This window comes from Cyclopterus lumpus, chromosome 14 (genome assembly GCF_009769545.1).
Source record: "Cyclopterus lumpus isolate fCycLum1 chromosome 14, fCycLum1.pri, whole genome shotgun sequence".
Lineage (NCBI taxonomy): Eukaryota > Metazoa > Chordata > Actinopteri > Perciformes > Cyclopteridae > Cyclopterus > Cyclopterus lumpus.
Genome location: NC_046979.1, coordinates 23277853 through 23302215, shown reverse-complemented (window position 1 = coordinate 23302215; position 24363 = coordinate 23277853). Strand labels below are relative to the sequence as shown.

The window sequence follows — 24363 nt, the reverse complement described above, 5'->3', positions numbered from 1 at the left end:
GGCATAGTGGCACCTGCAAGGATGTGTCAAGGACTCAAACAGGCACATGGTCCCTCTCACGTGAATCCCAAAAGAACAGAGGAGGAAGTTTCCATCCTCTGGTGGCATCCTATATGACTGAGATGGTGAAACTCTATCACCATGAATGTCCCACCTGCAATGATTTTAGTATGAAAAGACCATACAGATGTCCCCAAGGAGAGTTCCCAGTGCCAGATGCTCCATTCAAAGAAATATGCATCGACTACACCGATATGCGTGCAGAAAACAGGAAGAGAGGATTCAGATACCTACTCGTGATGATCGACAGATACACCAGATGGGTGGAAGCGATCCCCTGCAAGAAAGAAGACTCAAAGACAGTCTTAAAATGGCCGAAGAAGGAACTCATCCCGAGATATGAAGTTCCAAGGAGAATAGGGTCTGACCATGGCACACACTTTGCAAACAAACACTTACAAGAGGTGGAAAGACACCTAGGAATTACACACACACACGGAGCAGTCTATCACCCACAATCACAGGGTATAGTCGAGAGAGCTAATCGGACGATTAAGTCAAAGATAGCTGGAATATGTCATGGCACAAAATACCTAGCTGCAAATATTTTTGAGAAGAAATGAGAGATTTCATTTTCTCTTTCAGTAGGTGTTCGAGCAAGAGAGGAGAGCCAGACGAATACCAGCTCACAATCAGATCCTAGCAGGATTTGAAATAGTTAAAAGAACATAGAGTGATCAATTACATTTAATATAATCCGCAGAGATGAATAAATTAAGAGATAAATAATTTAAAATAGATGGGATTGGACGAGTAATTAAGACTCCGTTGGACAACAGAAGCGCATTTAATAGTTGATTCCTCCCACGGGTGAGAAGCTGTTCCTCACACGGAGTTCGAGATTGCTAATCTGATCCTTGATAATTTAGTTTGAGATTGCTAGTCCGAACCTGGATAATTCAGTTCCTTAAGAAATAATTTTTGAGAAGATTAAAAGAAAACATAGAAATAGAATGACTACTTCTCAGACATGTTAGAGAATTGGTTCGGGAAATATGAAATTATTTCCAAATATATTTCAGATATCCAACTTTAGTTAGAGCCAGCGCAGAAAGCCGCTCTGTGTGTTTTAATTCTTTTCCACAGCTACACTCGTCTCTCCATCGTTGACCTTCATTGTGTACCTGGCTGCCTGCTGTGATGGACCTCACCAACAGATGTGCTGCCAACAGAGGAGTATCGTGCACCTTTAACACATTGATTCAAATTATTAAAAAAATCACAGAAGTATGATGATAATAAAATAAATATATAGTGTTTGAACTTGCTGTTTTCCTTTTACTCGAGGAAATCGAGGAATGGAGGAATGCAGAGGAGGAGACCATGGAGGAGATGAGCATGCAGAGAAAGGAGACCATGGAGGAGATGAGCATGCAGAGAAAGGAGACCATGGAGGAGATGAGCATGCAGAGAAAGGAGACCATGGAGGAGATGAGCATGCAGAGAAAGGAGACCATGGAGGAGATGAGCATGCAGAGAAAGGAGACCATGGAGGAGATGAGCATGCAGAGAAAGGAGACCATGGAGGAGATGAACATGCAGAGAAAGGAGACCATCAAGAAGATGAGAGTGCAGAGAAAGAAGATGCACATAGACATATGCACAGATAGACACATATCTGATCACAACACTCCTAGACTTTAGTTACTTTGCAGAGCAGGGTCAAAAGGAGGGAGTGATATTGTTTTTTCTTCCACAGGTATTGATAATAAAGATTGTATTACAGTGATGTTTACAGTGCGGTGAAATAAAATCCAATACAAGTTGTTTATACTATGGAATAGTATAAAAGGAGGGACTGTTAGGTTGTAGTGGATTTTATATATTTGCACATGTAGATAAGAGAAGTTTATGTTTTAAATTAATACATAAAGAAAGATATGATAATTAATTTGGGATATTATGAGGAATATTCTGGAGGAATGTATTGTGAAACATAAGAGAGGATCACTGTTTTATTATTCTGTTTTAATGACAAATGTAATGATTAACTGTATGATGCATGAGAATGAATGAATGTTTTATTGTTTAGACAATAGTTAAAATGGATGCCGATTGAAACCTAATGTGTTGCTTTTATTCGGAAGGCAGGATAATAGGGTTTTATTGTGAAGGGGAACTTCCTGTCCTTGACCAGAAGAGTGAGCTTTGACCCCGCTAGTTTTACTAATTGGCGTAGCGAACAGAACTGCGGCATCCTTTGAACTGACCAATGGAACTAACCTTTAGGTGTGAATTAATTTGCATGACCAGACTAACGACCGAGCATTTGTTCTGGGGAGACATGGTTCTACTGGTCTGAAGACATGGTTCTACTGGTCTGGAGACATGGTTCTACTGGTCTGGAGACATGGTTCTACTGGTCTGGAGACATGGTTCTACTGGTCTGGAGACTCGAGACAGCCCCGGTCTGTGGCTCCCTGGGAGCTGCAGTTCGTCTGTGGAGAGTTCCTCCTTTCTGGCCCCACGATCGTGAACGCTACATGAGTATTATCTTTGCCATTAAATATTGTTAAACTTTAACTCGAGTCCTGAATTTCCTGCGGCCACGGGACCCGGAGCTCTGAACACGAATCTTACACTGGATAGGTGAACGATACGCGGTCCGTTGGATCGCGTTTTTCTGTTGGAGGGGGTGCTTTGGGGTTTATTTTTGTGTGGTGTGCGGCCAGAGCAGTGGTCTCGGGGACACATCCAGAGCTGCAGGTGGGTAACCAGCTTGCTGGGGGCTTAACCGAGCTGCTGGCTTCAGTGTTTAAAAAGCCTCCCGCTAATCTGCATGAAGACTAGGGTTCAGTGAGGTACGTTAGTTTTGACAGGCAGAGGGACTTCCACATTAATTCGGGGGCATATGATTGTTTCTTTGTCATTTCACTTCACTACTTGCTGTGTTTAGTGGTAGCCTTTGATCTGTGTTATGGTGGAGTTAGAGGCCTTTTTCTCTGCTCCCCATGAGGAGTTTTTGGAGCGTTGCACTAAAGATCAGCTCTGGAAAATCTCGGAGGAGTATGATCTTGATCTTAGTGGTGTTGGTGATAAACGACTTAAGGAGAATGTAAAGGCTATGGTAAAACTGCAGTTGATTGAAAAAGGGGTGCTGGTTGCTAAACTGGAGGGACTAGGTCAGGCGATAGCAGCAAAAGGACGTTCAGTTCCGTTGGGCTTTGAGCAGCAAAAAGAATTGCTTTTGTTAGTTTTCTCTGGAGAAGCTTGTGGCAATTGAGAGGTTGCGGCAGGAGACAGAGCTGGCGAAGTTCGAGTTAATCAGAGATGGTAAGCTTTCTGGGGATGTTTTGCAAGGGGGTGAAAGTTCGTCGTCACGCTCTCCCAGTGTGATGAATAATTTGCATCTTTTGCCTACATTTAATGAGAAGGATCCAGATGTGTTTTTTTCACTGTTTGAACGGGTTGCAAGGGCAAGAAATTGGGCGGACTCTGAGCAAACTTTGCTTTTGCAGTGTGTGTTGTCAGGAAAAGCACAGGAGACATATGCGGCTTTAGGTGATGATCTAACCTATAGATCAGTCAAGGATGCTGTAGCATATCGCCAACGCCTGAGACCAAGACATATTACGGTCCATTCCAAGACCGGGACCGTAGTAGAACTGTCTCGAGACCACGACGGCTCCATAAGCCAAATAAACCAGAAGTGCATTCTGCCCGGCTGATGACAGGGACTTGAAATAAAGTCAACACTTACTGGATCGCTCTCTGCGGACCACATACCCAGCTACCAACCAGCTGATGGCTGTGACGGTCACCAGGGCTCCAATGTGCAGGAAAGGTGCTGTGGACTAAACACATGGAGAACACTGCTGTTAGTTGGTGGTCACTTATTAGATAGGACATTTAGATAATAAATGCACGTCAGAAATAGGTCAATGACCAGAGCTCTTTCTTCTCACAAAAACAATGTGTGTGCTGTAGGTTTTTGATCACGAGCGTTGTTGGTGATGAAATAGCCCTTTCCAGAATGGAAGTGTTATCACTACACCACGCAGTACTCTTTCAATATTTAAGAGCCAAGACATCCGTTTGAACAGAGAGATTTAGATAACAGTAACCAACTGATTAGCACCACTCTTATGTGAAATAAGCTAAACCCAGCAGCTGGTTACCTAGCTTAGCATATAGAGTGACAGCAGGAGGGAAACAGCTGGCCTGGTTCTGAATGATGAATAAGACAATCTGCAACCGACCCCATAAAAGCTCACCACGTTATGGTTTTATAAAGCAATCATGTGCCAGGACTAGAGCAGTGACTTCATTTCTTTATGCTAAGCTAACTTACTGTCGGCTCATTATTATTGAACAGACCTGAGTGGTATAAAACTTCTCATGTAAGTCTGGCAACAACTACAAAAAGAGCTTCCTAACTTGTTAAACTATGCCTTTAAGCTTAAAAAAAACACGATATAACGCAGATATTTGAGCTTCCACAACTTACTATTTTTTAACCACCAATACCCCACTATCATGCTTTAAATCCTTCAATCAAAAGATTAATCTATGCCGCTTTATGGGAAAACTGCTGCCATGTTCATGTTTATTACACCTCCCTTTAACACTATGCATACTGTAAGTAAAAGACAACAAAAACAAATCATGCAGTTCATGCACGGCCATGTCCTTCTGATTGTGGACCAACCTGCAGTGAAACCAGCAGGATGTCCCACTCATCTCCCCATACGTCATCGACCGAGATGACGCCAGAGATAGTGGTGAGCAATGTAGCCAAAACTCCTATCTGTGGAGACAACGAGGTTTTGATTTCAGGAGGAGTTGTGCAACAAATCTATGGCAGAAATGTGATGGTAGATCACAGCACCTTGTGAACCCAGTAGAGGTTTAGCTGCTGGCCCAAGGAATATATGGAAAAGTGCTAAAATCTGAAAAGAGAAGACGCATTCAGTCAGTTTTATTGTTACTGAGCAATAAGCAAGTATGCTAACATCTAGGGCTGGAACCATTACCAATAAGAATGTGATGTAGCTGAATCCCACGGTGGTGGATGCGAGGATGGGGATTGTCTCGTCCCTCCATTCTCCAGAGCGGTTGTATACCAACCTGGAATGGCAACAGGTGAGGCTTGACTGATCAATGTGCATGGGAAAAGTCATTGACGTCAAAAAGGAGAACTTTGCCTTGGCTTTGCAGCCTGAACCCACTAAACAATGGCATTAGTTCTCCATAAAGTTTCAAAATACATTAGTTGGCAGGTCTGGTTGTCGCACCCTGCTGTTCACAACATCATCTGATTTATACTCAAATACTCTAGTCACATGGTGTGATAACCGACTCACCAGTTGAACTCGTTGAAATCATTTTGTGCCACCAACCAGAAGTAGGCCCAAAAGAGAAGCAGGAGGAAAGAACTGCACAAGATGACGAACCATGTACACTCCCACTGTGAAGGAAAAGCACAGGCAACAGTTCTCATACACAGACTACTTCATGAGAACATGAAGGGTTTGTTCTGCCCTACGCGCTCAGCAACAAACAACCAGCAGACTAACAGTTAACACGCAGTGGGAGTGACCTGTCAATCAGCTTGTAGCCCCACCCTAAAGCATCCCCTGCTTTATGGTCTGTTTGACTCTAAATGACCATAATTTACTAAATGAACATTAGGCCTGTATTGAGCTTATTCAGCTTTAACACATGAAGCATAGACTTCTATACAACCAGAGGAGTCACCCCCTGGTGGTCAGGAGAGAGAATGCAGCTTTAACACATTCAATTCAATTTCAATTCAGTTTATTTTGTATAGCCCAATATCACAAATTACAAATTTGCCTCAGAGGGCTTTACAATCTGTACACATACGACATCCCTGACCTTTGACCTCACATCGAATCAGGAAAAACTCCCCAAAAATAACCTTTGAAAGGGAAAAAAGGGAAGAAACCTTCAGGAGAGCAACAGAGGAGGATCCCTCTCCACGGATGGACAGATGAATAGATGTCATGTGACCAGATGAACAGAGTTACATAAACACATTACATGAATATGACAATGTATGAATGGAACTCCAATCCATGAAACAGAAGGAGGTAGAGAGGAGGGGGGCGGGGCATCAGCAGGGCCAAGGTGGGAGGCCGGCTCACCAGCATCAGACACCTCCAGGTCCAATGGACCCTATGAGACGTGAAGTCACAACGACTCCGGGGAGGAAGCAGAGTTAATAAGGTGCAATGGAGAGATGTAAATGTATCCACATGAAGCATAGACTTCTATACAACCAGAGGAGTCACCCCCTGGTGGTCAGGAGAGAGGATGCAGGTTTAAGGCACTTGGTTTTCAGAAGTGGATTTTGCTATCTATTACAACCAGAGTAGATATTACTTTACTTGTTAAGCATAACAACTTAATGGGGTGATAACATGTCAATGTGGTGTTTACAGCTTGTTTGTGCTGCCCCCAAATGGCAAAAAAACAGTAATACACTGTTTTTAAAAATTATTGTTTAGAAGGATGCAGATTATCTTTTACGCTTGGCTGAAAAAATTACCACACAAATCAACCTAAATTTTCCTCATAATCAAATTCTATTTAAACGTTATAATGTCAGACCCTTTTAGGATCTACAGCAGTTTGTTTCTCAGCCTCTTATATGAATACAATAACTATTTTTACTTGTTTTTGATAAGATCTTGCATGCAATGACATGTGTCCATCACCATGTGTCTTTGCGCTGCACTTCCCAGAAATCACTTTTCACGTTCCATTGGATTTTCTCATGTTTGTGGAACCCTTGTCTGTGACTCGTCAGTCATGATGACTAGATCCTTCCTCGGGCAGCGTAGTGTACCCAGTTCTACCATTTTGGTATTATGGAAAAACTACTGGACAGATTGTCATGACATTTGGTGGAAGGGTTGAGCATGAGCCAAGAAAGAACCCATTGAAGTGGATCCAAATCAGAGTGCAGTTACACACATGTGGTATTAACTCATGGACACAGTCTTGGTGGAGGTCTGTGCTCTCCGGGTGCCCTTCTAGCTACTGTACAGTCTACCGGCATGACATGTGGAACAAAGGTACAAAGGAGAGCTTGTGCAGCACTCAAGGACTCGTCCCTTCAGTAGTTAACAGGATTGGGAGCTAATGCCATGTGAGGGGTGGTGTAAAGTACTCGGCACTGAGCAAGTGTCACATTGTCAATTCACCTCGTGCACCAAACAGTGGAAGGGCGTCCTAGACATAAGCCACTGTTATGGACTTTGAGAAACAATGATTCCAATTGACCACTTCCCAAAATGTGTGTCACATATGATCCCGCCCTGGTTATTCTAAAGTGTTCTGCATTGTGGTTTCCGCTCTAAATGGGCTTGCAATAGAGAAAGGTTGTAACTAACAGGTCAGGTAATCCTGGCTGAGAAAATCTCCTAGTGAGTAACACCTGCTCAAGACGGGCTGCCTTTGTGTTATTGTAAATCCTTCTGGAAATGGAGACAAATAAAAAGCTTAAATACAAAAATAAAAGAATTTGTCAAATGGATACAAACACACAAGAAAAACGAAGTCGGAGGGGATCTACAAAACAGTATATCTGTGCTTGAAAAACAGATGAGAAAAGCTGTTTGATGGTTAGTAGAGTACGAAAACACGTTCACTACATCTCATCACCTCCATTACCTCCATTTCACATTCCTGAGCCATATATATTTAACAAAAACTTGCATTCATTTACAAACTGTAGACACAACATTGACTACTAATGCACACTTACACTATTATTCTGAATATGAAAATATTCAGAATTTGACATGACTCGTAGGAACATCATATTCTGTTTGAATATTCAGAAAAAAAGACTTTGCAAAGAAGCTAAATATTTTGACGTGAATTAACGGCACCTATAGGGTATTGGCCCAGTCAAACTCACCCGAGTAATGGTGTCACGCGGGATTCACTGGCTCCGGGTAACGAGGCTACGGCAGTGTATACATTATATACATACGTTTTAATAGTGGAGCGGAGTATAAACAAACTACGGCCAATGTTAGGACTCAAGGTCTATGGCGCTTTGTTTCGTTATAATGCTAAGCGTGTTTCTTTACAGGGCTTGTGCAAAGGCAATAAATTAGCCCATGAATATGGGATACGAGTTTACAGATAATTACAATCCCTCCTTGGCATTGTGGAAGTTGGTTTAGGGCTTTTTGCATGTTACACCTGCAGTCTAAATTATACCTCTGGGTTACAGGTACATGTTCGGAGGTTGCTAGTCTACGGAGGCTCACGCTATGGCACCAAGCGTGAGTAAAAACAAAAGCTGTATCCTCTAAGTGGTTGGACCTCATCAAATTAAACAGTCATGTGATCGAGTGTTAATACATATTGATTGAGGCAGCTTTAAAACAGTCATTCAATTCAGTTTATTTTGTATAGCCCAAAATCACAACCTCCCCTCATAGGGCTTTACAATCTGTACACATACGGCATCCCTGACCTTTGACCTCACATCGAATCAGGAAAAACTCCCCAAAAATAACCTTTGACAGGGAAAAAAGTGAAGAAACCTTCAGGAGAGCAACAGAGGAGGATCCCTCTCCCCGGATGGACAGATGAATAGATGTCATGTGACCAGATGAACAGAGTTACAGAGTTACATAAACACATTACATGAATATGACAAATTATGAATAATTAGTAGTAGGCATGGACCACGATCCAGACCTCCACAATCCATGAAAAGTGATGAAGTAGAAGCAGCGGTTCAGAGTACTGATGAAAGAAGCACTGAGGTTGTAATCCGTCCTAATAAAAGACTGTCCTGATGACAGAATCAGCCACACAGAACAGACAGCATGTCAGTGTATGAATGCTAACCTCTCTGCTTCAGTGTGTGTGTGTACATTAATCTTTGTAAATGGAGACAAAGAGGGGGCAGCTGTGCGCTTGTATTTTTCCATCAGTGCCCGCCTCACACATTCAGTAATGGACTAACTCACGTCCGAGCCACTGGCTCTTTGTGATAAAGACGACGTCCAGCAGCAGTGGCTGCGGCTGCCCAGTGGGCGTCCAACACAGCTGGGTGTCCAAACACTGCACTGTTTCTCCTACTTGCTTCATTGTGAGGATCGTTTTCCCCAGTTACTAGGGCCTGGTCTAGAAGTCACTTAGGAATTCAGCAACAACAACAAAAAAGAATTGGGATGACATCAACCTCTAATGAATTAAATCTTTTAAAGTGTGAGAATTCCTAAACTATCTAACAAGTTGCTCAAGTGAAGCTCAAATGAATGAAGCTACACATTACATTACATTACATTACATTACATGTCATTTAGCTGACGCTTTTATCCAAAGCGACTTACAATCATTACTTACACACATTAATTAGATACTTTACAAAACACAGAAGAAAGATAAAAAAGGACAAGTATAATAATTTAATTTAGACTCCAACACTGCTGCTTTATATATTGTTTACATGTTCTTTGTTGTTGTTGTTAGCTGTTTGCACTTTATTACTTTTATTTATTATTATTATTATTACTACAATCACTTTATGTTGGACAAGAGAGAAACGTACTTTCAGATCTTCTGTATGTTTGCACAAATGGAAGAAGTGACAATAAAGCTAAACTTTGAAACTTTGAACACTGCCCTGCATCTTGTTATGGTCTAAAAACATTTTCTAAATGGACAGGATTTTATTTTCAGCAGCATAAAAGAAGGCCCTTATGCCATAATCAAAACGCCTGAATGCACGTCGGGGTACCGTTTTGTGTTGCCTTTCACAAAGCCTGACCTATTTTCTGCCCTTCAGAACCACACAAAGAAAATAGCTCATTTATTCCTGAGATGCGATCAGGTTTCAGCGCTCTGTCAGCAGGAGCGTGTCCATTATCTTGTACATTATGTACAGTAAGATAATGGACACTCAATCTACTTTCCATACGTATATCTACAAGATCCCTGCGTACATGTAGCATACGTGGAACTAAAGATACGGATCATAGATGAATACACCCTGTTACCATATCATGTTTCTTGTTACAACTGAGAGGACTTACATTCCCTTCATGAAGCGGTACACACTTCTGTTTCAACTCCCCGGAGATGTGGTGACTGAGTAGTAAGGCGGGTTACAACTAAAAACAGCAGATGCACTGTAAATATTGTGGCTGAAGCACCTGATCATGATGATCATCTTAATAACCACACTTCATGCCTATTACAGCCCACGTGTAATAAGCAGTTGAAGGATGACACCGTTTCTTTGTTTGTGTAAAGACTGAATGACTTATCTGCTTTACACAGATATGTGCATATGAATGCAGAATCTGGAGGCAAATATTGGTCATTGTCCCCAGAGGCTAAATCATAAATCAAAACATAAATCGATGAGACCAATAGTCAATGTTCTGAGGCTAAGAATGGTCGGGACATGGGCCAAGGGTTTGAGGTGGGGCAATGGAGCTAATCACTAGCAAGAGTAGAAAGGAGAAGTGTAACGTTCCAGACCTTCTTTTGTTCAATGGAATGGTTTAGTAGAAAAATACATTCTCAAAGTAAGGTCTTGAAATAAGTATTGTATTGGTACTAAAATAGCCCACCCTAACAGTAACCAGCCATAATGGGCTCACCCATCAGCAATACAACATCTACAGTAGTACAACAAAGTTGGGACAGTAATATAAAGTAATTAGTATACCAAGAAAATCATATTTGAACTTCTATACATTATCATGATACTCATACTTAATGATCAGTCTTACCCTGGAGCTGTCGTCTTGGGAACGCTGGTAGCGTTTCCAGCGGCAACCATAGATCCCAGTGACAAAGGACACAAAGACCTGTTTCTCATAGACCTGCAAGGGTTGGTGTTTCACCATGCTCCTTCAGCCTCAACGCGACACCAGTCCATTAACATCCCACACAGGACTGGGAACCCTGGGGAAGATCAAAGGGTTACTAAACAGAACACGCTTTTGAATCAACAATTACAACTTTCATCAACACGCCATGTCACGTCATGTTGCCCAGGTATATTTTCACAAAACACTGAACATGTTGACGGTCCTGGCTCTTGTTGGGAGTAACAACACCTGGTGGAGGAAGCCAACACACTTTTTTCAATCATGAGTCATGTCTGGGACTGACATAATAATAATAATAATTAAAGCTGCGAGCAGCAATGAACGGGTACTCACTCCCACACTCAAGGCATGTGTTATATCTCACTGCGCCACCAGTTTGCTGAAAATTTGATCGGAACTCGTATAGCTAGAAAATATTAGTGTCTAAAACTTGTCATTTTATTTTTTTCTTACCTTTTGTAAGACAATATATGTGTGTTTTATTGTCTTCTGCAGGAGCAAATAAATGCTGGAAAAGAAATCATCCGAGTAAACTTCTTCCCTGTCAATACAAATTTGTGTATAATATATATATATATATATATATATATATATATATATATATATATATATATATACACATACTGGAAACGTTTTATACTGTAGATGGCAATGCCATTCCACCTCTTTGGACCAGACTGAAATATCTCAATACATATTGTATAGATAGTTCAAATAAATTGTACAGACATTCATGGTCATCCTTGTGTTTTTTCTTCTCGTGCCAACATGACCTTGATATTTTTGGTTCCAATTTCAATACAGGATATTCACGACTATTGGATGGATTGCCATGCAATCAGATACATTAGCACCAGCTTCAGGCCAATGTTTCAATCTGTCCAATATTTTGGTGTATAACCAGATACCTCTAAATACCCATCAACGTTTTGTAAATGCTAGCATGCCAACAATCTTAAATATGATGGTGAACCTGTTAAATATAGCCTTGATATCAGTGTGTAAGCATTGTCACAGTAAGCACATTAGCATGCTGATAGTAGTTGCTGTGCCAAGTCATTGTACCGACAGCACAAAAATAAAAGTTAAAAATGTGCCTTTGACCTGAAAGCCACAAACCGTAGCACATGGCTAATTATTATGCAGTATGACGTTCTTAACCGGCTGCAATATTTTGTTGTTCTAATCATGGCAATGACATGACCCCCAACCCACCCCACCCCCCTACTCTGCCTCTGATAGGCTTACCCTAAACCTGACTAATCTCACGCCTCATGCCTAAACCTAACCAACCAACCAACCAACCAACCGACGGCGACAAGTAAGAAAAATACAGAGTGGCGTGTCATGACTTAAATCCTATATTGCCACAACAATCTACATGAAGTTGAGGAATAATTAGCAGTGTGCTTCTCTTTGTTGCATCTTCAGAGCAATGGGCCTTTTGAACAAGGGTTGTTTGTTTTCGGGGCAACAATGGGACATTTTTAGAACCATTGGGGTACCAGAATAATGAGGCCGTCGAAACAATGGGCCATCCCCACCCAAGTGTAGCCTCACAGAGCTGCTAGCATGGCTGTAAGTCTTCATTTAGTGAATTGTCTTCATGGTTGGGTGACTGGCAATACTGCCGAGGAGGTCAAGTAAAGATACTTGATGGCCGTTAAGCCAAATTGCCACCACACCGTGCACGCATGAAAGCCTGCCGAGCCTCGTTAAGGGGCGGTGCCATGACCGCCAGTGTCTGGACTCAGTCTGGACACCCCAAGCTTCCAAGACCTCCTCATTCAATGAGATCACTGCTTTGACACCACACAGATGACTGCAGAGGGCGTGGTGGGAATCGATCTTCACAACTTATGAATACACATCGCTGTTCATCAGGTCACATGACATCTATTCATCTGTCCATCCGGGGAGAGGGATCCTCCTCTGTTGCTCTCCTGAAGGTTTCTTCCCTTTTTTCCCTGTCAAAGGTTATTTTTGGGGAGTTTTTCCTGATCCGATGTGAGGTCAAAGGTCAGGGATGTCGTATGTGTACAGATTGTAAAGCCCTCTGAGGCAAATTTGTAATATTGGGCTATAGAAAATAAAGTGAATTGAATTGAATATGGTGGTGTGGATCCCAATGTAACCCACGCCACGAGCATGGATGACTGCCAAGACCGGACCACGAGGACGAGGTTTGAGACAAACCTAATACGAGGTGAAGACTCCGCTGAAATAAAATGTTACACATTTTACTGTGCATCTTTTTTGATAAAGGCAGCAATGAACGGCCCGGTCAGATGAGGCAGATAAGGGCGTGTTTCCTGGTCTACAGTCCTTAACCAAACAAACTGCTCCTTTGTCCTTATCGTGCACAGGAATTACTGCATTACAGGGACCAACACTCCGTTTCCATGTCACTTTCCATTTTCAGAGATTTAAAAAAGGTAAATAATGACAAATTTGTGAGTTGAAGATGTAGAAGTGCATGAAATATAAAAATACTGGTCCTAGTCAGCAACTAGGCTTTCTATTTCATACAGTATAATTGTATCAACATTCTCAAATGAAATATTGTGTATCATTACCATGTTACTATTAGGATCATTGCATTATTTAAAAACTGAAAATGACTATTCTTCTCTCTCAGTTGGTTGGTGTAAACATTGGCATCAAAGCTTGAGGACTAGAGATGGACTTTACGCCAGCAATGGTCTTGTCTACAATACAATGTCTTTTTAAAATGACACTTTTTGGACAAACTGCTAAAATACAAATACTGCTTTAAAACATTTCAAAGCTCTATTCCACCTGGCTCCTATCCATCTATGCACTCCATTAAAACTACAGTACAATGGGGTACTGTGTGTGTCTCATGCTGTATAGGTATTCTCAGGGGATCAGTGTGACCTTTTATGTATGATTCAGTGCTCACCTTCATCTATACAACAATCTTCAAGAGGGGGAAATAGTTATGCAGATCTGCATTCTTTCACTGTTATTATATGAGAACTCCCAGATTCAGAAGAGTTGGCAGATCCCCAGCATTCACATCCTGACCCCATCCTCAAAACAAGGGCCAACTGGAGCTGAAATCACCGGGCCCTGTTCCAGCCAGGTCGGCCTATTGTGTCATTGTGTTCTCTTTACCATGGCGCTATCGTTACAGTATTACGGTGATCATGAGGTAAACTAGGCCCAGTCAGGGTTGAGACCCTTCGCTCCTCTATAGCTGCGTGAGTTCAAGCTTCTGTACAGAGATAACTGAAAATAACTCCACATCAATGATGTCTGGTACAGGATGCAGTGATGAAAAGTTTGACTTCCCATATTCACATATCGTTCCCAGTGGGTGTAAACTGGACGAACGGGAATAAAGCCAATGTACTCATGTGGATTACAGGGAAATGAAGTACAGGTCTCAGTCGGTTATCACAGTTAATGCCATGATAGTCAGATGGTTTTGGTAAGGGCAATATATCAAGACTGAATATCATCTTAAAGTTTGGATATCGTAATATGCCACATGTGATTTTGCTGGTTTGATGTCATTTTCTGTTGTAGCTGTTCTATTATTTGCCTTTAACCTGGAGATAATTTATCAAAAATCTCAGTGTGTAATTATTATGTGAACCAATGCACCAACGGTCAAGCTTACAATATCAAGGTATTTGGTGAAAATATTGTGCTCTTAGTTCTCACGTCGCCCTGGTTTCAATAGAGCGAAGCCGTGCAGAGAACAAAGACAGCGCTCGTTTCGCTGTCTAAAAGATTCAGGACTTCCATGAACACTTGACAGATATGTGTGCAGCATAAACCAGCTCGTCTTTGAAGGAATATCTTCCAACAAGTTCTATTTACAGCGCACACACACACACACACACACGAGAACACTTGACGCAGACGGTTTTGAACTCAACGAACGCTAGTTTTGAGGGACCTGCATTTACACATTAGCAGAAGCATAACTTCCACCTCATTGGTGGAACTTGCTCCGGTGTGGGGGCTGTAAGGAGTCAGCTGGAGCAGCTGTGCTGTTGATTGGAGCCTCAGGTGTAAAGAGCTCTTCTTTTGCATTTTGGTTTTCCGTGGCTTCTGGTAGCTTCTGTTCCGTATCCAGTAGGCCTTTGGCGTGGCTCTCATTACACTGGCTTCAGACCAGTTCCCACTCAGGAACCTGCCACTACTCTCCTCCCTGCCAAGTAACCTGGTCACTGTGAGCACGCCTCCAGGGCCCCATGTGCTCATTGAATGATGATGCATTGTAACTTACTAAGTCTCAGCCGACCGATTGCCACAGAGACTCTGCCATAAGAGTCTATTATTAGCCTTTATGTCTCGGTCACTGTCGCCTCATTCCAGGCTTCCATCGTTCACTCAGTTCATGAATTTTATATATGCATGCATTAATAGTACCCTTAATCTTTCAGTGGATTTCACCAAAAATAGACTTTCCATTAGTGCCACACGTTCATTACCCGGGTTGGGGTAAGGGAGGGTGGCAACTGGGAAACAAAGCTGCTTTTTGAGCTCATATCAGTAGATGGTGTTCTCTGGAACCATCAAGTCTCCATACGACATGGTCTTCAGCTTATGAACAGGACACCGTGTTCGTCGGCCTGGCAACACCCGTCGGTTCTGAGGCGACCTGATTTATTGAAGGTGATATTGGTCTGACACATGCAGCAAGGCCGGGTACAGACAGGGAGGAAGATTGGAAGTCGGATACGTCTTCTCCTAATCAGACCAATGTGATTAAAGCTTGATTCATCTGCAACAGATGGTGACATCACCACTTGGTTGTAGACCACTTCAAGAAACCCACTACAGGTCGATAACCTAACAAACATTCAACCATGTTTATGGGGACAATGGATTAGTTTCAGTATTGTTTTAATTAACCAGAGAACCTCCATGCCAGAAAAAAACCTTTTCCAAAGGTTGTATGCATGATGGGAAATGGAGGCAGATCAAAATAATCCAGTCTGTGATCATGTCACAATGTCGTGTTGCCAAGACAGTAACAATGCTATTTCATCTTGAGTCATCATGGCCAAACCTAAAGACCCCTATATCACACACACACACACACACACACACACACACACACACACACACACACACACACACACACACACACACACACACACACACACACACACACACACACACACACACACACACACACACACACACACACACACACACACACACACCACACACACACACACACACACACACACACACACACACACACACACACACACACACACACACACACACCCACACACACACACACACACACACACACACACACACACACACACACACACACACACACACACACACACACACACACACACACACACACACACACACACACACACACACACACACACACACACACACCACACACACACACACACACACACACACACACACACACACACACACACACACACACACACACACACACACACACACACACACACACACACACACACACACACACACACACACACACACACACACACACACACACACACACACACACCTTACCTCCACGGCGGCCCGCTCTCTTCTGTGCCCCGGCCACACGAGGAAGCTGTCGGTTAACCGGTTATCTCCGTGGATGTTGACATCCTGTCTTCACAGAAGTCTGTGAAGGCACTCATCAGCCTCCGGCTTTAACGGGTTAACCTACAACTCTTACCGGATAGTTTCCCCGTGGGTAAAGACGTACCTTCAGCGCTCACAGAAAGAGCTCAACAAAGTGTAATCCGTCAGACACGGTGTGGGCGGAGCTGTGGAGCACGCTGCAAAAGATACGGTGAGACCGGTCACGGGACTCTACCGGGGACTCTACCGGGGGCTTTTTACAGCGGGCACGCAGTCTCTGCCGCCGGTTAAAGGACCGGAGCGGTGGGAGAGTCCCGTTAGAGAAATGTTATCCCTTTAGATACGGTCCGGTCGGTATTCAGCTAATAACGCACCCGACATACAAGTTGATAATCACTTCTATTTCAAAAGCCTGCCTGTGATGTTTAACACTAAATACCACACTCAATGATCTGTCACTTTTACCCACAATGCAACACCTGTGAAAACACCTGGAAGCAATCAGATTAGAAGTCAGAGCGCGAGCACTGCGCAGGTGTCAGGTGTGGGCAACACATGAATCTGTGTGCAATATACTTTAATACTAATATCAATTCTCTCAAGATCATGCTCAATATGACAAGATGTTAGTTTCCACGAGGCTCTGGTGTTAGTGTCACTTTTGAAACGCTTTATTTGTTGTATAATCTTTGTTGTCGTTTTTTACTTTTTCTATTTTAGTTGAATTTGTTTACAGTTTTTATTTACCTCGTATTGCTATTGTATTGTATTTTGCAATGGTGGCAGTATTATTTATTTAATACTCAATGATTGTTATTGTTCATATGTCTTTACTTTTTATTCTATTGGTTGTTTTTGCTACTATTCTTTAATGAACAAGATTCTTGGCACAATAATTTATTTCAGGATTAATACAGTTCTATTTTATCTTCTTTTTTTATAGATCATTTATAAAGCATTAGCAAATGTATTACTAATCAACATCTTAAATTCAAATGCATATATCAATAATAAAGGGTACAATATTGTTTTTTTTGTATTTCTTTGCTGTTAATTCAATATTAATATGTTTTAAATAATTTTGCTCCTGCAAAAGAAAATCCAAAGAGTCTCTTTTCACACGATTGATGGCTTACTTTGAATCAGGCATCAGAATTAATTTAGTAAAGTAGAGCTGCCTCATTTGAAACAAAAAAGACTTTATGTCTAGTAACTAGGGGATTCCTTATATCAAACGTATTTATTCAAAAAGATGCAGAAAAGCTGGTTCACGCGTTTGTTACTTCCAGACTAGATTACTGCAACTCCTTATTATCAGGCTGCTCTAATAAGTCTCTTAAGTCCCTCCAGTTGATCCAGAATGCTGCAGCTCGTGTACTCACAAAAACTAAGAAAAGAGATCACATGACTCCTGTATTAGCTGCGCTGCACTGGCTCCCTGTAAAATCAAGAATCACATTTAAAATTCTTCTCCTCACCTACAAAGCCTTGATTGGTGATGCACCATCATATCTTAAGGAGCTTGTAGTACCATATTGCCCCACTAGAGAGCTGCTCACTAAATGCGGGGCTACTTGTGGTTCCTAGAGTCCTAAAAAGTAGGATGGGAGCCAGAGCCTTCAGTTATCAAGCTCCTCTTTTATGGAACCAGCTTCCACTTTCAGTCCTGGAGGCAGACACAGTCACCTCATTCAAGAATAGACTTAAGACTTTCCTCTTTAATAGTGCTTATAGTTAGGGCTGAATCAGGTTTGCCCTGGTCCAGCCCCTTGATATGCTGCTATAGGCTTATAGGCTGCTGGGGGATGTTTTAGGATACACTGAGCACCTATCTCCTCTTCTCTCTCTCCTTATGGATGAATTTACACCTCTCCATTGCACCTTATTAACTCTGCTTCCTCCCCGGAGTCGTTGTGACTTCACGTCTCATAGGGTCCATTGGACCTGGAGGTGTCTCCTCTCTCTACCTCCTTCTGTTTCATGGATTGGAGTTCCATTCATACATTGTCATATTCATGTAATGTGTTTATGTAACTCTGTAACTCTGTTCATTCTGGTCACATGACATCTATTCATCTGTCCATCCGGGGAGAGGGATCCTCCTCTGTTGCTCTCCTGAAGGGTTCTTCCCTTTTTTCCCTGTCAAAGGTTATTTTTGGGGAGTTTTTCCTGATCCGATGTGAGGTCAAAGGTCAGGGATGTCGTATGTGTACAGATTGTAAAGCACTCTGAGGGGAGTTTGTAATTTGTGATATTGGGCTATACAAAATAAACTGAATTGAATTGAATTCCCCCTAACATATTTAGTCTAGTACTTTCAAAACATTTTGAGACTCGCTATCTGATCAAATGCACGCTGTTATCGTTTGCATTCTGAGGAATCATCACTGCAAGATGACGAGAAGAAGAAGAGGCATGAGAAGATACATGGGGGAGCTGGGGTCTGTAGCTCTTCCTGTTCACCGTCTCCAGCCTGGTCTGTTCCATCGTGGACATAATATGTGTTGACAGGTGTTTTGAGGGTTAAATCGTATGTTGCCAGTTTGAAGTGTGGAGATGTCAGGAGGGACAGGTCACAGAAGGAGAGAGAGAAATAATTTAATTAAACTTCTCTGCGGGGGTGGAAGGTTGGCATTGTCCCCATCTCTAGGAAATGTTAGTGTTTCCTGGAATGTACCAGACAGGTCTACGAGGGCGGAGGTTTCCATGGGGGCCGACATGAGGGTAGAAATGTTTTCACGAGACACCGCTCTCAACATACAGAGCATCTTTAAACCCTAATGGGGCTTGAGCATGCCAGTGCTGCGCTCCTCCCTTCACTTTAGTGCTATAGACCGTTGAGGACTTGTACCTGACCAGTACAACACCTGGCAACAAGCGAGAGGAGCGTCGTGTAGCCTCAGAGATCTATTCCAGGCCCAGCAGTCACAGATTAACCCAATGGCCTCGGGATAATTACGTCAGATCCTTTTAATCCCAAACAATTAAGCAAGGGCAGTGACGGGCCCTCAACTAGAAGTTCTCTCGCAGAAGAGATGCATGCTGGTCCTGCGATGGCGTCTCATGTGAGGAGAGGCATTTGGAACTGATAATAAGTCATCCCATGACATGTTTGAATGTGTATTGTTGTTCAACTCACCGCAGTAGAACTACGATAAAGTCATTTATGTAAATCAAATGTGATGATGATAATCTATTTAAATGTTCATTTGATCCTTTATTTAGCCAGGAAGGTCCCGTTTAGATACGAGACCTCTTCCTCCACCGAGTCCTGGTCAAAAGACTCGGCAGCTCAAGCTGTTTTTCACATTTCTCAAAGTGAAATTTCACACGTTAGAACGCATACAGAAGATAAAGGCAACACAAGGGATCATATTAAAAGAAGAGAGGCACACAGGACATAGCAGTGATATCCATGGCACATTCCACTCGAGTCATGGATTATGTAAAAAGACCACATGTTTCCTTCATCTTTAAAATGGTATTGAAAGAAGGGCGTACGGTATTGACATTGTGCAGCCCATTCCAAGCTCTGAGCTCACCCTGGGGACATGTAAAAGAATCACATTAGTAGATCCATTGTTGCTATATGATGACGGACAAAAGGCTGGAGATCAAAGTAGGTACAGTTTGTCTGACAATGTCTTGGCAATAAATAGCAACGTGCACATTTCTCTGACAGACATGACCGTCCTGAGGATTCACATACAGCCTTCATTTGTTACGAAACGTAATGCAGCACAATATGCAGAATCCGGTTTCAAGTGTACCTAAAACTGGATTCTGCATATAGCAAATCAGCTTTGCACAATTTTCTTCATGGCCTCAAATGGAATATCCATCCATCCATCCATTTTCAATACCGCTTATCCTCATTAGGGTCGCGGGGGCGCTGGAGCCTATCCCAGCTGACATAGGGCGAAGGCAGGGGACACCCTGGACAGGCCGCCAGTCCATCGAGGGCACATGTAGGGACATACAACCATTCACTCTCACATTCACACCTATGGGACATTTAGAGATCAATTAACCTGCAGCATGTCTTTGGACTGTGGGAGGAAGCCGGAGAGCCCGGAGAGAACCCACGCTGCCACGGGGAGAACATGCAAACTCCACACAGAAGGACCGCTCCGACCGGGAATCGAACCCACGGCCCTCTTTCTGTGAGGCGACAGTGCTAGCCACTACACCACCGTGCAGCCCCCAAATCAAATGGAATATCTTTGTATTTTATTTTATTTTGTAACTTTTAATCAAACAATAAAGCTGCAGTGATTGTAACAGCTCTATGGACTATACAGGTGGTGGTGATAGTACCAGTAGCCTAGCAGCAGTATCAAAGGTAGTATGAAGATGATGCTGTTTTGCTTCTGCCTTCAGTGTTAGCTCTGCACTGACCTCTAGTGGTCTGAAGAGGTACTTCTACTGCTCAGCTGACAAGTCAGTAGCTACTGCAGCCAGCAGAGGACGTCTGAACCAACCGGACTGTTGGTCCCTGGTCTCTCTGGCTTCTAAAGCTTCACATAAGATCATGGACTTGATACGACATTAATCCGTTCATCTGGGTATTCCACTTCTTCCACATGAAGCAACGCTCAGATACACAGGACTCAGAGAAACTGGAGCCCCACTCTGCTTTACCGAAAAATGAAGATTTGATTGAATTAAAATGGCATTACATTTAGCTGACGCTTTTATCCAAAGCCACTTACAATCACATTGCATTAACACACCGGGGAGGAATTCAGTGTATTGCTCAAGGACACATCGACTAGGGCGGGCAGTGAGCGGGGATTGAACCACCAATCCTCTGTTTGATAGACAGACCTGCTAATCTCTGACCCACAGTCTCCCTAAAGAGAAAAGGCCTGATGCAAGGCGTGAATGTGATGGAATCAATAAGATGAATACACACTGGACCCTGTTGGGTTGGAGAGATACGCCAGAGAGAGGACGTCGTGAATATGTGGGCAACATGAGGAATACAGTCAAAAGGACCACAGCATCCAAGCTAAATCCAAACGTGTTTAATACCAATCAGATATGAATACACACCAAACTAGGACGTCTCAAACACACATGCATTCATCACAGAACTTGTTTCTACAGTTACAGGCAGCCCTTTGGTGTTTGGACAATGAAGTACTGTAAACAGATTCAATTCAATTCAATTCAGTTTATTTTCTATAGCCCAAAATCACAAATTACAAATTTGCCTCAGAGGGCTTTACAATCTGTACACATACGACATCCCTGACCTTTGACCTCACATCGGATCAGGAAAAACTCCCCAAAAATAACCTTTGACAGGGAAAAAAGGGAAGAATGCAATAGATGTCAATAGACAACATTGTCACAGACAGGAAGTGGACATGACGGACGCAGACAAACAACACAAAACAATTGGTACACAATCCATTACCTGCAAAACCCTTGTAAATGAATCAATAACCATGTTAGTAGCATCAGAAGCATATGTCCTTGAGTCATTGTTTGCTCAGGATAAAGGTGTCATGCTTGGCTAAGGCTCACACAGCACGGCTCTGCAGCTACAGAAAGTTCAAAGGGATACATAAGCACTTTGATTTAAAGAATGACACAATGTAACATAACATAAACATCAGTCACATGTGCTGTCCATGTTCAGGGGGCTGAGCCTTGGAACCACACGAGGCTCAGGTCATCAGCTGATGACCCCATTCCCTAGTTGGACTGGAGGGATCAGCAAAGCTTGAGCAGCAAGTTTAACATTTGAATTTGGAGATGGTGGTGGGCTGGTTGGTATGTCTGTTCTGGAAGTGAATATCATGGCTGCCACTCCTCAGACTCTAAACATTACTACTGTACAGGAGAGGAAACGGTTTGTTCTTGTGCCTCTGGGACCAGACACACATGTACTGTAGTCAGAACAGGGACATAATACCAGCTTTACTCATTTGCATTGCTAGAATGGTACGAGGTGTTTCGTGGAACAGACTTGGAAACAGATGAAAAGTTAAACCGCATCATATTTGGATTGGAAATGCGACTGGAGTTGAAATGAATGAACATTGTTCTAAAGTACACAACAGCTGCAAGAAGCTCTAGAGAAGTGTTACAGCGACATGCATCCGCTCACTGTAACTTCCTGCTGCCTGAGCCACATCAACACACACCGGGGGGGGGGGGGGGCAGCATGTACTGTACTCGTTTGCCTTTGGTGCCCCGTGTTATTTTTGTTGTTGTTGTTGTTGTTGTTGTGGATATCTTGAGTCTATGGGCAACGGAAGACAACAGGGGTCCTGATGTAGGTAGAACCAGGTAGAACCAGGTAGAACCCCACACCACATCCTGTCTGACTCTAGTCTCTCTCCACCTCTTATCCCGGGGCCCACCTGCTAATTCACAGGCTGCCAGGGGTTAATACACATTATTCATATTTATCAGATCAAATTAAACATTAGAAGGCCTTTAAAAAAAAACTTCTTGATGAACAGAACAGAATTTTTTTAAATTTCAATAAACAAGCTAATTTAGTCTATTGATGTTTGTCTATTGATGTTATTGCACTTTACTTACATTAAAAGTAGAACGATCCCCCATTGTGAAACTATTGATTTTCATTGTGAATTGGAAAATGTTTTGCGGGCAACCGGGCTCCCTCTGTGGCCCCTAAGCCCTCTCTGTGGCCCCTAGATTCCCTCTGTGGCCCCTAGATTCCCTCTGTGGCCCCTAGGTTCCCTCTGTGGCTCCCTCCGTGGCCCCTAGGTTCCCTCCGTGGCCCCTAGGTTCCCTCTGTGGCCCCTAGGTTCCCTCTGTGGCTCCCTCCGTGGCCCCTAGGTTCCCTCCGTGGCCCCTAGGCTCCAGTTGTCTCCTGCAGCTTGCAGAACATCCCCACTGGGGATGGAGCTGTGCAGCTATACACATCGTTATGATTCCCAGCACAGATCTTTAGTTTCAATGTCTTCTGTGGTCGACAGTGATTGTGGGAAACCTTCTGTTACTTATGAGGTTAATTGCCTCATTATTACATGTAATGCTCTTGTAAAGATATACTAATAGATCTATGAACACTCTCTGGTGTTGTGTTTCTTTGTGCTCATTGTGTGACTCTTTGTAGTCATTTTCATCACTTTATATATGTTTTGTTTCTCATGGTTGTGTTAAAAAAGTTATTTCTATTGCCATTTTGAGCATCTTTGTAGGGGTGTTGTGTCTCTTTGTAGTCAGTTTGTGTCTCCTTGAGGTTGTGTTGCCGTTCGGGTCTCTTTATGTCTCTTTATGTGGTTTTCACCTCTTTATAGTCGGTTTGTGTGTCTTTGTAGTCGTTTAATGTGTCTTTGTGGTCATTTTGAGTGACATTTAGGTCAAGGGGCCCCGACATTTGGGCCCCTGTGCCTGTGGCCAGTAAGCCATCTACGTGCTAAACCCATGCATTGTCTCAGATCAAGTGGAGAGGGGCAATTACAGGGCGGGGGGCGGGGAGCAAAAGGTCAAAACATTGGCACAATAAAGGTCATTCGAGCTGCACCAAACAGTTTAGAAGGAGTAACACTGAGTTTCATAACGTTAACAGTTTGTTCTGCCTTGTCGATGAGTTCAAAAGTGACACCACCATAAAAGTAAGAATGTAACAGCATGTTTTCTTATTTTCTATTGGTATAGCTCCATTTTATAAAAGTACAAATATAACTCTATTGTTCATTTCATTGAAGCAGCTGAGTGAAACGATCACGTATTTCAGTGCAACCATAACCAGTAAGTAATGAGGGGTAACTTTATTATGGGCCACTTACTGGTAGCTGTCTGAGGGCTCCAACTGGGAAACCATCCCAGGCTTTAGGACCTGGAGGGGGAACATTCTTCTGCCCTGAATCCTGTGGGC

The 24363-nt window shown here is 42.8% G+C and overlaps 1 protein-coding gene across 1 annotated transcript in view; it reads right to left on the bottom strand.

Moving 5' to 3' along the window:
- Window positions 1-16657, bottom strand: part of gdpd5a (glycerophosphodiester phosphodiesterase domain containing 5a) — a 32663-nt gene extending 16006 nt beyond the window's left edge. The window contains 8 exon segments of the mRNA XM_034551064.1: window positions 3761-3854; window positions 4709-4807; window positions 4889-4927; window positions 4929-4949; window positions 5034-5127; window positions 5364-5467; window positions 10791-10965; window positions 16440-16657. Of these exon segments, the coding sequence (XP_034406955.1) occupies window positions 3761-3854; window positions 4709-4807; window positions 4889-4927; window positions 4929-4949; window positions 5034-5127; window positions 5364-5467; window positions 10791-10907 (568 nt within the window). The 5' untranslated portion in view covers window positions 10908-10965; window positions 16440-16657.
- Window positions 16658-24363: the final 7706 nt, after the last annotated feature.